Here is a 14,715-nt window from a genome sequence, read left to right on the forward strand (position 1 = left end):
ATTTACTAGGTGTTGTTATTTACCTCCATACCATGAAAACCTTTGGCTGCTCTATTTCCACACATTAAGTCTTTATGGGACAGGACATTTTTCTTCCATGCCTGCTGGCAATCCTACATCTTACACAAAGTGGGGAAATAAAGTTCAATCACCAATGAAACATTATCTTAAATGTCTGTCTTTATCTTCTCATTTTTGCAGCTGTATAGGCCAATACAATTCTGGCTATTTGGCAGTTCTGAAGAGCTGAAAAGGTTGTTTTTTCACTTTGGGAACCAAAATAAAATAAACTTAAATACCAATTTCAGCTTCCTAATTCCTATTTCCAAATGAGGCCAAACCCAACAAGCAGGACATGAGTGAAACATCTTCCCCATTGCTTATATCCAACTGCATACTCCTCTGAACATGGCAGTTCCATTTAGCTACAATGGCTAATAGCCATCGATAGAACTCTTCTCTGGGGATCTGTCTCATCCCCTTTTAAAGCTACCTTGGACCAATGACTACAACCATATCTTGTGACAGGGAGTTCTGTCAGTTAATTGTGCTGCCTGAACAAGTACTTCCTTTTCTCTGTCGGAATCTTTAGTCATTACGTCTATTGCAGGGGCCAGAGTCCTTGTATTTAAAGTGGGAAAAAAAATCTTCCATACCACTCATAATTTTACAAACTTGTCTTGTCATTGAGTCTTCCCTTTCCAGAACCCCAAATCCCAAAATACTTTAGCTCTTCTTCAGAGGGAAGGTGCTCAGGAGCAGGAGGCGTAGTGGTTAACAGCAGGTACACATGTTTGAGTCCCTGCTCTGCCACTTGAGCTGTGGAGACGTACCTGGGGAACTAGATTAGCCTGTGCACTCCAGCATACACCAGCTGGGTGATGTTGGGCAAGTCACAGCTCTTCAGAGCTCTCTCAGCCCCCGCCCCCCCCATACCTCACAGGGTGTCTGTTGGGGGGGGGGGGGAGGAAAAGGAGATTGTAAGCCCCTTTGAATCTCCTTACAGGAGAGTAAGGGGGGGTAAGTCCAAACTCCTCTCCTCCTCCTCCTCCTACTTAAAAAAGTCAAAAAAAGGCCAACAGTCCTTTTAGCTTGAAATGTGCAAGGAGGCTTCCAACATGGCTTCCCAGTCCAAAGCAAAATCTGTTATAAAGGCCAACTGTGGCTGAATCTCACAATGTAGATATTGACTGCAAATGAAACAACACTTTAGGGGCCATTTCACCAAGTGAGTGGGTATTTAAACCTCTTCTTGGTACTGTTTTACTGATCAAAACTCCATGCCTTGGCAGCTGTGTGCCCTGGTGGTGGTGCAGAAATCAATATTTTTTTTTATTATGAGGCAAACAGCAATCGGAGAAGGAGGTGTGAACTGAGAAAAAAAAGTTTAAACACCCCTTCTCCCTGCTGCTCAAAAGAAGTTAGCATTCCCTTGCCCTCTGCAATATTGGGAGATCCAATGCAGGGGATCAGACAGCTTGGCCCTTGGCTGCCACAAAATGCCTTGCAGAGGCACCTGGACTATGAGCTTTGGCAGCACAGGGCCGAGAAGACCCTGAACAGGCGGGCTTCTGTGCAGAGGGATTCCTCAGGGATCCAGTCCTTCCTGTAGCTGCTCCACACTCAGACATCTGGTTCTGGCTGATTCGCTGCCAAATAAATCAAGCCAAGCAGGCGGCTGTGAGAAAGCTGTGCCACTTCCTGTGGGCCTCTCGCTTTCCCCTCCTCGCAGGAGCACTGTGGTCCCTGTTCCACATTCTAAATGGCTGGCCTTGTGGGATCGCTCCAGCCGGACAGGCCTTGGCCCTCATGTCAGAAAAGAAGTTGAAGCCAAAAGATTGGGCAGAAATAAGAAACAGCAGTACCCATCCCCCAGTATCTTGCTCTGAAATTAGTCTGTCTTGTAAGAATAAAAGCCATTTTGGATTGCAAAAACAAGCTCTGCAGCAGATGGAGGATGATTTTCATATTCCAGTGTTTCATGGGAGGAAACAGGGATACTGGTGGGTACCCTCCCCTACAGACATTTCACACAGAGTATATTACAGAGCCCACTCTTGCTACCATGGTAGTAAAACATTACAACAAACGTCTATGTATATTAACCCAGCAGCTCTCTAACTTTTTCATGAGGGATCCACTTCTGATCTTACTATAACTGCAATTTTCAGGGCCCATCATTGCAATGACTTAATCCAGGGGTGTCCAACTCTGGCGCTTCAGATGTTCATGGACTACAATTCCCATCAGCCCCTGTAATAGTCCATGAACATCTGAAGTGCCAGAGTTGGACACTCCTGTCTTAATCTGTTGAAAGTGCTAGTGTAGAAGGCAATATACATAGGCTTTCTCCTTCATGTCCAGCATGACCCCATCATGTCTAGATGCTAGCGCTGTCATCCACCAAGTGAGGTATGGAGAACTCCTGGCATTACAACTGATTGCTAGACTGCAGAGTACCAATGAACAAGCTACCACCCCCTGACTACTTTCAATATACAAACAAGGTCAGAACCTTAGTGCAAGTGATTTAATGAAGCAAAAAAAGTGCAAATAGGTGCAATAAAGTGCAAAATGTGCAAAAAATATACACATACAAACATCATACAGCGTATAATAAAGGGAAAGCCCAATAAACAGAACCAAATAGCTCAATGTTAATGTAGAAATCCAGAGTCCACAAAGTAAAATGTGCCTTAAAGGTTCAGTTACGTGATATTTAGAGGACCCCAGTTTCCAAGCCTCACTGGGCAGACAGGCTGGTACCCTCTCTCGGGAATACAGGATTTTAAAATCCAAACTGGACTCTCCTGGTAAGTTGGCAACATATGAATCCAAATGGACTCTCCCAGTAAGTTAGCAACAGGACTGTGCTCTGCAGTAAGTTCACATTTTCCATATATCTTCCTCAATCAGAACGTACATGCCTCTGCTCGAAGGGCAAGTGGCATTCTCCCCCACCCCTAAACCCCCCTCAAAGGTGAAAAATTACCCATGTCCAATAGAAAACCAGAACAGCATGTTGTCAGGACAGTTCCAGGGCATTTTGTATGGGGACTGAGAATTGCTACATTGCAGAAAAGGGGTGGGGCTGGAACCACCATGCAATGGCAGCTGGCAAAGTTGGGAAGACAACAAAAGGGGAGAAAAATAAACATGGGTCCTGGAATGCAAATTCCTAAATGCTATTAGCATTTGCTTTAATGTATGAATGATGATATTCCAAGTGGGCAGCATCTAAATGAAAGACTCTTCATCTGAAGTTAAACGATTCAATGTTCTCTGGCAAGCTGTGTTGCCAAAAGCAGGCCTATGTATATTTTGCACTAAACAAATCCTGCACGCAGTAAAGCTGAAGTCTGAGGCCTCTATAGGGAAGAGAAGTCTTGATTTGTATTAATCATTCTGCTTCTTTACTGTTTTGTGTAACTTATTCCTCTTTTGATACACATGGGGAACATTTGGAGAAGTTTGCTGGATCAGACTAGGGGCTGAAACAGATGTGATGAACACAGTGGTGTAGTGCCAATGGGGCCAGGTGGGGCGCAACACCCTGGGCGGAGCAGCGGAGGGGGCGTGGCCGGGCCATGGCAGGGGCATGGCATTCCGAAGCGGGGCGGACGCAGACGGTACTGCAGCAGGGGCTCAGGAAGCATGCACAATTTCCCCTTGCTCCACCTCTGGATGAACATCAGGGGTTCCTAGTTGTCTGTAAAAGGCAAATGACAAATGTGTGCTCGCCCTGGTTCTAATGGCTGTTATTAGCACTAGAAGTGAAAAAAGCAGGGTTTTAGAAAGACCAACCATCTTCCTTGTAAACAATATCCTAGTGATGGCTGTGGAGAGATTTCCACTTTCCACACTAGCCAGCCAGGTGGGCTTCATGAAATTCTCAAGAAAACCAAATGTGAAGAGAGCCAAGGAATGGTCGGGAGAAAGAAGTGAAGCCCTTGTTTCGAATCGTGAAAATTTGGTTCAACTACCTAAGCCATCAGGTGGCTTCAGAGATTTCAGCAGATCATTAACCATACCCTTCCAAGAATCCATTTTTAACCATAATACTATTTTATTTTTGGAAATATGAGATTTTTCGTCCTCTTTTTTTTTTTCCTGGTGATGGAGCTTGTGTTGTGAAGTAGTTTCAGAAAAACACAAGGCCCTCATAAAGACATAATGGGCCTAAGCTATGAGCTCAGGTACACAGTACCGTTTAAGCCATAGCTATTGCTAATGACACAAAAATGAACTAATGACACAAAAATGTGTGCAGAAAGCAGGGGATATACACTGAAGCAGTAGGGGACCAGAACCAGGGGGGAAAAATGCAGAAAAGCCCAATATAGACCAATAGTTTGGCTTGGAATAATAGTTAATAGTTAATAATAGTATTCCAGTGGCTTAGAATAGTAGTTAACAGACCAATAGTTTGGCTTGGAATATGGTACCTTCATGTGTTCACACAAATGTGGAGGGAGTTGGGAAACAAGTGGATGCCTAGAATAAATTGCCAGAAGGTTACCAAAAGCAGGTGCCGGCCTTTTATAGAGATACCAGAGTTGGTGCTGTGAATGGAAAAGGGACATTGGCCCTTTCCGCACATGCAAAATAATGCACTTTCAATCCACTTCCACAATTATTTGCAAGTGGATTTTGCTATTCCGCACAGTAAAATCCAGCTGCAATGTGCATTGAAAGTGGATTGAAAGTGCATTATTCTGCATGTGTGGAAAGGGCCATTGAAACATTTGGAAACAGAATCAGATACTGTCTGCCCTTCATTTAGTAGCAGGTGTCAATGTTCACTTCCCAGACAGCTGGAGATGAAGCCAGGACCAGAAAGGGAACTTGCTCAGACAGCTCTCTTGAGTTTAGCACAAGGCAAGATGAGAATGGACCACGGCGACCAACCGAGATGAGCTTTGGGTCATTGGCAAGGAGGCTGCAGAGGTCATGCAGCTGCTCTGGCTGCAAACTGTGCCACGGTTTGCCCGCAGCTGCTATTTCGACCAGCACCTCCATCTTGGCTCTGACAGCTGGATGAGCCCTTTTTGGCTCTGCCAAAGCCAAGGGTAATACAGCTTCTGTTTGCTCCTTCCTGCCCAGAAAAAGAGCCGGCAGATATCCATCTTCTCACTTCCCCTTCTCCTCCGGGAGTAGTGGTGGTGAGCAAGATGTTACAAAAGTCAAGTCACAGAGATCCCTGCTGGATGAAAGGGAGTTTTCAATGCCGGCCCCCACCCCCTCACACACAAAATGAATGACTTCCTCAGCCGCTGTATACACAGATTTCCTTAGCAGGAAAACATAAAGGGTTCTGCCTGTCTAGGAACTTGTCCCCTTGCCCCAGAGACAGGCCAGGCCAGGCAACCAGAAGAGCTGCGAAGGCCTCTGGCAAAGGCACATCACACTCTGCTCCAGGGCCAAGTGGAAACAGGCCTGGAAAGGGAGGAAGGTGGTGGTGGGGGGGTTATTTTTAGCTTCTAGGTACTTGCATATCAGTCAGTTCTGCCTGCTGCAAGTGGGGGAAGAAAACATCTCTCAGTTGGCTCTGTTTAAATGCTAAGATTAGACTAATTCATGGGAGAAGAGTCTATAGGCAGCTGTAAGCTATATTTATATATTGTGCAAATATCCCTAACAAAATGTGCATAGGAAATTAACATTGCTAACTGATTTATATTTAGTGCCAGCAAGATGCAACAATATGCCAAGTACATACACTGCCTTGGAGACATGCCACTTCCAAGCATCTACGCACTACTAACCACCAATGCAACAAGTTTCCAGGCAAAACCCATTCTGAACAATTCCTTGAGCACCTATGGTTGCCATCCTCATCCTGAAATATTCATGCTTCCAGATGAACTCTGAGACACAAAATTAGCAAACATTTTGAAAAAACGTTAATGGTTGAAACAGTTCTACAAATTATTGCAAATTATTACACAAGGGATGCCACAATGCTACACAGCTGAGATGAAAGTACAGGAACATGTGTGTAAAATGAACCAATCGACACATACTTCATTAGCAAGTATAAATCTTTTATATATACACATGCTAAACTACTCTAACAGCTCTGCCTAACTACAGACAAAATAACAATTGGTTAAAAAATTCTTTTCCCTGCAGTCTTTATTTGCCAGCTACAACAAAATTTTATCTTTGACTAATTACCACCACCACCACCCCAAGCAGAGTTACACCTTTCTAAATCCACTGCGGTCAATGGATGTTATTGACAGGCCGCTGCTTTAAATATTTATATTGGGATACTTTTATTGAAAGAGATAAGTTTTCCTCAATTGCTTAAAAACTGTGTTTATGCATTGCTTAAAATATGTTATCTTTTTATTTGTTTGCTGCCTCAAGCAGCTATCCTAGAAAGGCTACAAGTAATCTAAATAAACTATGTTTTTCTTGCTCTGCTGTCTATTAAGGTAACACAAATAAGATACCAACTTTCTATCTTTACTCTGGTTGCTGTTGATGTTAACATTCCATCTTTCTGCTGTGAAACTTTGGATTCCCAAAAGGTCTCCCTGAATGTACTGAGCCAATTCTCTCTAGCTTCAGCAGTGGAGCTGCATCATGTGATATCCAACCATGCCCTATATCAGTGGTGGCGAACCTATGGCACGGGTGCCAGAGGTGGCACTCAGAGCCCTCTCTGTGGGCACGCGTCACAGAGTTCGTCATGTGATAATAGTGTAATTATTTCAGGGAGATTATTAGCATTAAACCTAAGACCTAGTTTTGGGGAAGCAGTGTAGGTAACCCTGTTAAGCGCTGTTAAACCCTACTGATTTTCATGGGAAGAACGAAAGCGTGATCCTTTACCTGGGAGTAAGCTCGGTTGCTGGCAGTGTGGTTTGCTTCTGAGTAAACCCTCCTAGGGTCATGATTCACCCTTTCGAAGCATTGCACAGTTGCTTCAAAGCAAAGCCACCGACAGCCACCAAGCTTACTCTTGAGTGACATGTGCCTTGGAGCCAACCATTTTTTCTATACTAAAACCTCAGTATTCAGGTTAAATTGCCATGTTGGCACTTTGTGATAAATAAGTGGGTTTTGGGTTGCAGTTTGGGCACTCGGTCTCGAAAAGGTTCGCCATCACTGCCCTATATGGAGGCAATATATCCTTGAAGACCAGATGGCTGGTACAAATTGTCAAGGGCTTCTTTGAGACATCATGTTGTCTTCTCTTGAAAAAAAAAGTATGTTGGACTAGATGGACCCAAGTCTGACACACCAAGGAGGCTCCTTTTTCCTTTGCTACCAAGCCACTGGCTGGAAATGAACCCCTTGGACTGGAACCCCATAAAGGTATGGATGTCCAAACATATTTTATAGGTGCACTTGTCCCAATTTTGGTCACCACAGTGAACAGATGGCTGCCAATAGTGCTGTCAAAGAGGCCAGGACCCACATATCAGTCATGCTGGCTGTACTGAGCATAATCCATTGCCCCCAGGATGAAAAAGATCATAGCCATCAAGAATGCAAAACCCAAAATTATTTTTTTAAGTCAAACTTTGCAAAACAAAAAATGGAGACACATGCTTTGAAATATACTCAACAAGCACACGTATCTGCATAATAGTGCTGTCCCATGCAGATTTACACTTTTCTAAGCCACCTGGCTTCTATGGGCTTAGTACAGTGAACTTGTGCTGAGCATGACCTTGCACGCCCACCGATGACAGTATTGATGGGAGAAATGCACCTCTGAGTATCACTGCAGGTCCTGTTTAGCCCCTCCCTTGGCATTCTATTAGGAGCTGCTGATTTCAGCAGCTACAAAAGCTGGAAACCTTTTTGTAAAAGTCATCATACAGAATGAATCTTCTTGCCTATCCCTGCTGCGGTCATAAATATACTGAGCAGTCTTCAACCCCTGGACTAGCTTGTTACTTCACCTACGTTTCTTAAAAATAAAGATGTGGGGAGAGGGTCTCCCAGTGTCTCCAGTCTGAATTCTCTCCCACTTTTCGCTGTAGTTGCACAAGGCCTTGAGCCCTCCGCTGGATAATAAGAAGAACATATGGCGAGGTCTGTGCGCCAAGCAAAACAAAGGAGCCCGTGACCAAAGCATTTCATTCCAATGAAATAACAGCCCCTCTGGCAGTGGAGCGAGGCTTTGCGGCGAGGCCTGCCTTGGAGTGTGTGCACACAGACATGGGAGCACACACTGGCAATGGGGTTAATTAGCTTTTTAATGTCTCAGGCTGGGGTTGCCAGTGATGTCGTGGAGTAGAGAACTCTTTGATAATTGTATGAAAGGCCTTTTGGGAAGGGAGGTGGGTAGAAGAGGGAGAGCAGCATGGAAAGCTTCCTTAGACGGTCACATCCTGAGTCCCTCTAGCCCAGAACTGTCTACTGTGCCTCCCACCCTCCATCGTCTAAGGTAGAGACCTCTTTCCCAGCCAGCCCTGCTACCTTGGAGATGCCAAGGACTAAATATGGAAACGTCGGCATGCTGAGCAGATCCTCTCTCTGCCTCCCTCTATCTAGCACATTTTGATCTTACCCTGCTTCCCAGGAACTCAGGGTGACATTGTTCTCCATTTTATCTGAACAATAACCATGTGAGTTAGGTTAGGCCAGAGGTATAGCTCCAAGGGGACCGGGGGGGGGGGGGGGGCGACGCACCGGGCGCACCCCCTGTGGGGTGTGGCGAAGCCTTTCCAGGGCCGTTCTGGGGCAGGACAGGGGCAGAGGACGCACCGGGCGCTTTCCCCTCTTGCTACGCCTCTAGGCTAGACTGAGACCGCGTGGCTTGCATCTAGATGACGATTGCCACGGCTGGCAGGATTTTTGTCCACACAGCTTGGTTTTCTTGTCTCCCTCCTCCTGCTGAAGCTTCAGGACACTTTGGAGGGGAGCCCAGTTTGGAGAAGGGCCCTCAGTAGGTTATAATGTCATGGTGCTCATCTTTTAAAGCAGCCATTTTATCAGGGGAATTGACCTCTGTAACCTGGAGCAGCTGTAATTCTGGGAGATCTCCACCCACCCTCTGGAGTCTGGCAACCCTATCCCATCATACCCTGAGAACTAAGAAAAAATTAAGCATCCAGTGAAACCATAGCTAAGACTATCTGTGCTCAATAAACCAACTACTAACCATAGTTTCAGGCCCTGGTTTGATGAGCCCTAAGTAACCACAGAGTGGCCTGCATTTAGACAGTCACAGGAAGCATAGTTTTAATTAAACGACCATTTCATGTGACATCTGAGCTGGGATAGTCAGTCATTATCAATGATTACTGATGGTGGGGGAGGATATGAAAATGTGGGTGACCCAAAAAGTGGCAGCCGCTTGCTCTAAGGATTTTTAAAATAAGATTACACAAACACACGTAGGTGAGGTTTGTTGATGCCAGGATAGTTAAACTAAGGTGACCAGATGGTCACCTTTGTAAACTGGGACGGGCGGGCGGTTGCGCATGCGTGCATGTGCACGCAGCCGCAGGAGGGCACTGCCTTCTGGGGCGGTCCCGTTTCCCACCCTGTCACAGGGCGGGAAATGGGAGTGCCCCAGAAGACAGTGCGCTCCTGCGGCCGCACGCGGGAGGCTGCTGCACTGCCTTGCGCCCCAGAAGGCAGTGCGGCAGCCTTCCAAAAATCGGGAGACTTGAAAAAAACCCGTGGGATGTGGGACAAGTTGTTTTAAGGCGGGACTGTCCCGCCAAAAGCGGGACGTCTGGTCAGCCTAGGTTAAACGAAACCTGCACTTACAAATGCAGTCTATTCCTGAGTTTAAGATATTTAGAGACAGAGCAACAATGGGCAGCCATAATCTTCCTGACCTGCTCCTTAGCTTCCCAGAGCCCTGCATCTGGCTGCTAGGGTTGGCATACTCCAGGTGGGGGCAGGAGATCTCCCAGAATTACAACTGACCTCCAGAGTACATATTTACTTATTATTTTTTTAAAACAGACTACTTCTCCTGGAGAAAATGATGGCTTTAGAAGATGGACTGCATGGCATTATATACTACCACTGGATCACTTCTCCCAAGACCTCACTCTCCCAACTGGCTCCACCCTCAAAACTCCAGGTATTTCCAGATCCAGAGCTGGCAACGCTACTGAGTGATTGCTGTTGTCCTGCTGCATTAGAGGGTCTGATCCACCTGGAGAAATTCTTCCATCCTTATGCAGTATTTTGTGTGGGATATGTGTGGGAACTTGTAGAGCTGAGGAAACTGCATGTGTCTGCAAGGCCCCGAGTGAAGCTGTCCAGGGCTGTACTGCAGCCTCCCCTACCCGCAGCTCCAGAGGAGAGCTGCCTTTCTCGCAAACAGAGGCCAAGGGGGTGGGGGGAGCTCTCACCACCCTTGTTTATACAAAACCTCCACTGGCAGCAAGCGCCAGGAAATGCACATACACAGACCCATTCAGTCAGTGCCCATAGCCAGCTCCACTTTCACAGAAGGAGTCTCTATTCTCAGGAAAGAAGTCCCTGACCAGCGGGCCTCTGTAAACACTGCCCTTGTTATCGTTTCAGTGGGAAAACGGTTTCTGCTTCTCAAGCCGCAGACTTGCAAGGGCAGCGTGGTGTCCCTGTGCTCCCCACTCAATAGAGTTGGATACAATTCTCAGCACAGGCGGATATGCAATACTGGGGCCCTAATGTTGAAAGGCAGGACAGTCTGGAATCAAGTTTCCAGGAGTGCTGGCCTAAATTTTTGAATATTTTCCTGCAAAAGTTTTGCTTTGTTTTGTTTTATTGCAAAGCCCCCTCCCCCCCATAATTGTTGTTTCCACCGATCTGAGGCTGCTACTGCCTTGGAGATATTTTTTTTCTTTTTAACTTGCAAAAGGCTTCTTCCTTTTATGATCCCAACCAATCTGCAACCATGTGATAATGTTGCTGCACCATTTAGGAAATGAGATATAGGACAGCATCATGGAGGGGAAATGAAGTCCTCACTCGGCTTTGGCAATGTTACCAGTCAATGAAATCCTTTGGAGCTTGAAAAGGAGGTTGATTGACCAAGAGTACCAGAATCTAACCAGAGAAGCCAGTAAGTGCTGTTACCTGCTCTCCTTTGGAATCCACCCCAAAGTAGATTGTATGGCAAAGAATTGAACCCAACTAACAGAGCCCAATCAGCGCCGAACCCTTACTCGTGCAAGAATTAATGCACTCCCACCAGCTTTGTTGCAAGGCAGACAGTTGAAAATTCCCTCTCATGAGAGAGTTTGCATATGCACCATGGACTGTGTAGAATTGCTCGAACATGTGCTCTTGTATTGCCCTCTCTATGAGACAACCAGATTAAATCTTTTGCAACAGATTCTGGCAAAGAAAAAAAGTTTGTCAGACCAACAAAAAATCTTATACCTGCTGAATAATGATGTTGCTAATATAACCGAGACAACAGCCAGATTTCTATGTCTCACTACTGTGTCTACAGACACAGAGTAGGAGTTCTATAGCACTGCAGCCAACTCTCAAGCTGTTATATTATGTATGATTTTTCCCCTTTTCTGCCTTTATGCTGATATGCCAATAAAGGTTGACTTGACTTGACTAATGCCCTCACTTCGAAAAAGGGGCAGGAGAATGCATCCTTACTTTCCAAAAACCGGGATTCCACTTGTTAGCTGTGCTGGTATGTCCACCGTCTATCACCACTGTGTGAGGCATACATGGATATCTGTACCACATTACTATCAAATTCTTCCCCATATAATCATATACACACTGTATTGGTGATAGCTGAGGGAGGATATTACTTAAGAAAAGACACATTTTACAACATGAGCAAATCCTTGGTATTAATTTGCAGAATTTCTCTCATCTTCATAATTTATTCCACAAGAGTTATTTTTTCCATAATATATTTTGGTTTTGCTGGGAGAGAAACACAATTTGCCCCTGCTCTGAAATCAACCAACCACTGGAAAAGATTATTCAGCAACTTCACCATTTTACCAGGCACTGCCTACATACTTTCATCCAAAAGAGCAAGATACTTCCCCTCCCTTTAAAACAAAGATGACAAAGCAGAGATTCTCAGGACGCTGACTTGCGCACCCCATCTGGTGCTTTTTCTGTGCTCCTGCAGGCTCACAACATAACACAAGGCCTGGCCAGTAGCTAGATGGGCTGTCATTTAAAAAAAAATTTTTTTTGGCTGTTGGCCTTATTCCTGTATCTTTATACAGCTCACAGATGTCAAACAAATGAAACATTCTTGGCCTGGACAGAACATGATAACAGTGGCCTCATACCTTTCCGCTATTTCTGCTAACTAGGATCTAGACACCCCTAAATTAGGCCAAGAGTGTGTTGTCATGATTAGAATCCTGAAGTTCTAACCCTTCTGTCTCTTTTAGCAATCTGACTGATAAATGAGCATACTTTGCAATTACCCCCTGGCAGTGACACAAAATTCAGTTTTACTGGTGTGGCAGCGATTCTCTTCTTGTTTTTATTATGTGGGCTGGGGTTGTTAACAAGATGGAACCAAGTTAGAGCTCCAATTTAGCCATCATGTGCTGTTCAACTGATATTAGGGGCACCTTACCAACAACTTTGGGTAATTTCTGACGGCGAAGAGGAATCCGGGGAAGTTTCATACTGATCTGGCTGAACCTGCCACAAAGACGTCTTGGGGACTTCTTGTTGGCTGGATCCTGATTTGTGCTGCAGAGGAAGCCAGGTGTTTGGTTAGACTTCTGGCAAAAGATACAGCTTGGGTTCAGATTCTGTGGCAGGGACTTATGATGAAACACAATGACTTCATGTCACACTTTGTTGCCTAAACAGGTTTCCCTTTCTGCTCCCATTCCACAAATACTGCTTTTAGAGACCTCCAATATCTCCATTCTTTTGCTCTGGTTTCTGTCTACAGTTGTCTCTCTCTTTGCCCCTTCTCGTTCTCCTGTTCCCATGGGTCCCCAGATCTCCCACAACTGCCAAATTAAATCCTCCCCAAGGGCACTTTCCCCCCTCTTGCTACTTCCTACCCACTGAAACTCTGGTGTCTCTGTGGCTTTTTTTGTTATAACTTTCCTGTTCACTCTGGCACAAACCCCCAGCCCCCTCTCCTTGATCTCTACTTTGCTTTGTATGTCTTGCCTAGTCTAGCAGATGTAGCCTCTAGTGTAAGACTGAAGGCAGATGGTTGTCTCTGACTGTAGGGTAAGCCATTCCCACCTTGGAAGCTGAGAGCAACATACCAGACTAACTTGTTTGGCACTAAGGGCCAGATCTCCTTGCAAGCATCCCAGGTGCCAGCAGCAGCATTGAGACCAGCAGTATGGGAGAAGGCAAAAGCCATGGTTTATGTCTATCACCATTTCCCAGATATGCTGGCTCCAATTCCCCATGATGCCTTGGCCAAGTATAACTCTCGTTGCTCCTGCCTCCAGTTCACTGGCACACCAACAACTTCACAGGTAGCTGCTGCAATTTTTTCCAGCACTGGCATCAAAGGAATTGCCAACCTAGACCCAGCACCCAGGAATAGCAATTAGCACCCATCTGCCGAGAAGGGAGCTGGATTACCATTCTCTATTGTGTTCACTTCAATGCCATTTTTTAATCTGCTATGTGCTATGACCATCCTGATAGAAAGGCAGGATAGAAATCTGACAGTAAGTTAATAAATCAGATGACCCCCTCCCCCTTGAAAGCAACTTTATGGTACATGAACTACAAGGTAAAGAACATATTGCCTCCAAAATGCCACCTCCATTCTTAACCTCAATAGTCCCCACCCACCCAAGAGGATTTCTGACAATCTACTGGACCATTGTTTGCTCTAATGAAGAGCTGGAACCAAAGCCAGCTGGCCAATGTCCAACAGCACTCCCACCCCTACCCAGTGGCTTGGGGCTTTCCCTGGCTTGCTTGGCTCTGTTGTCCTTGCATGAAGCCTGTTCAGTGACTCCCTCCCACACCCCCCAAAAATCCCTAAATGTTTCTCACAAGATGTGCTGAATTCCATTGACACTTACTCCCGAGCTTGGTCCTTCTTGCGGCAAACGCAGCAGCAACACAGAAGTGAGAGGAGCAGAATTAGCAGCAAGGTCAGGAGGGCTCCGGCTCCGATCACCCCCATCCGCTGGTTGGCTTCTGGAACAGAATCAAAGGTGTATGGAGTGAGGCTCATCGTGGCAAGCCCCTGACTGCAGCAACCAAAGACAGGCTTGGCAACTGGCAGTCGAGGGGGGAGAGGGGAGGTGATATCAGGCTCTAGAAGCCACAAGGAGAGATTGACAGTCTTATGCCTGGATTCACTTGATACTTACCCATGTAGCAATCTCCTGTCAGGGGGTCGCAGGAGTCTTTGTGGCAATTGCAGGATTCTGCACAGTTCACTCCATACTGACCAGTTGGGCACGACATATTGCAGCTGAGGGAAGAATGGTTGAATGAACAATAATGACAGGGATACAGAGGAGTTGCCACACCTTGTCCTGAGGCTAGCTATTTATGTACAGAGCAAGAGTCCCTCCTTTCTCCAAAGGAGGAGTTCTGTATCACTGTGTTCTTCATTGATACAGAACTAAAATTACATAATAAATCAAAGAAACAAGACAACAGCATCTGTTCGTAAGCAAGCCCCAGTTTGCACAGGTGGGGTAGGAGGACATTTTTTCAGTGGGGGAGGTCAATTTGAAAGTACTGTGTCAACATTTTCTTGCCAAAGACTAGGAAGGATTAACAGAGAAAGAAGCCAGAGATCTGTAAAGGCAC

The 14,715-nt window shown here is 45.7% G+C and overlaps 1 protein-coding gene across 4 annotated transcripts in view; it reads right to left on the reverse strand.

The window, feature by feature from the left end:
- SCARF2 (scavenger receptor class F member 2) overlaps positions 1 to 14,715 on the reverse strand; it is a 50,457-nt gene that overhangs the window by 7,786 nt on the left and 27,956 nt on the right. For all 4 annotated transcript variants that reach the window (XM_048514817.1, XM_048514818.1, XM_048514820.1 and 1 more), the window contains exons 7-9: positions 14,268 to 14,371; positions 13,974 to 14,091; positions 12,539 to 12,657 (exon numbers count right to left, since the gene is read on the reverse strand). In XM_048514817.1, the coding sequence (XP_048370774.1) occupies positions 12,539 to 12,657; positions 13,974 to 14,091; positions 14,268 to 14,371 (341 nt within the window). The remainder of the gene's footprint in view (positions 1 to 12,538; positions 12,658 to 13,973; positions 14,092 to 14,267; positions 14,372 to 14,715) is intronic.

This window comes from Sphaerodactylus townsendi, linkage group LG13 (genome assembly GCF_021028975.2).
Source record: "Sphaerodactylus townsendi isolate TG3544 linkage group LG13, MPM_Stown_v2.3, whole genome shotgun sequence".
Lineage (NCBI taxonomy): Eukaryota > Metazoa > Chordata > Lepidosauria > Squamata > Sphaerodactylidae > Sphaerodactylus > Sphaerodactylus townsendi.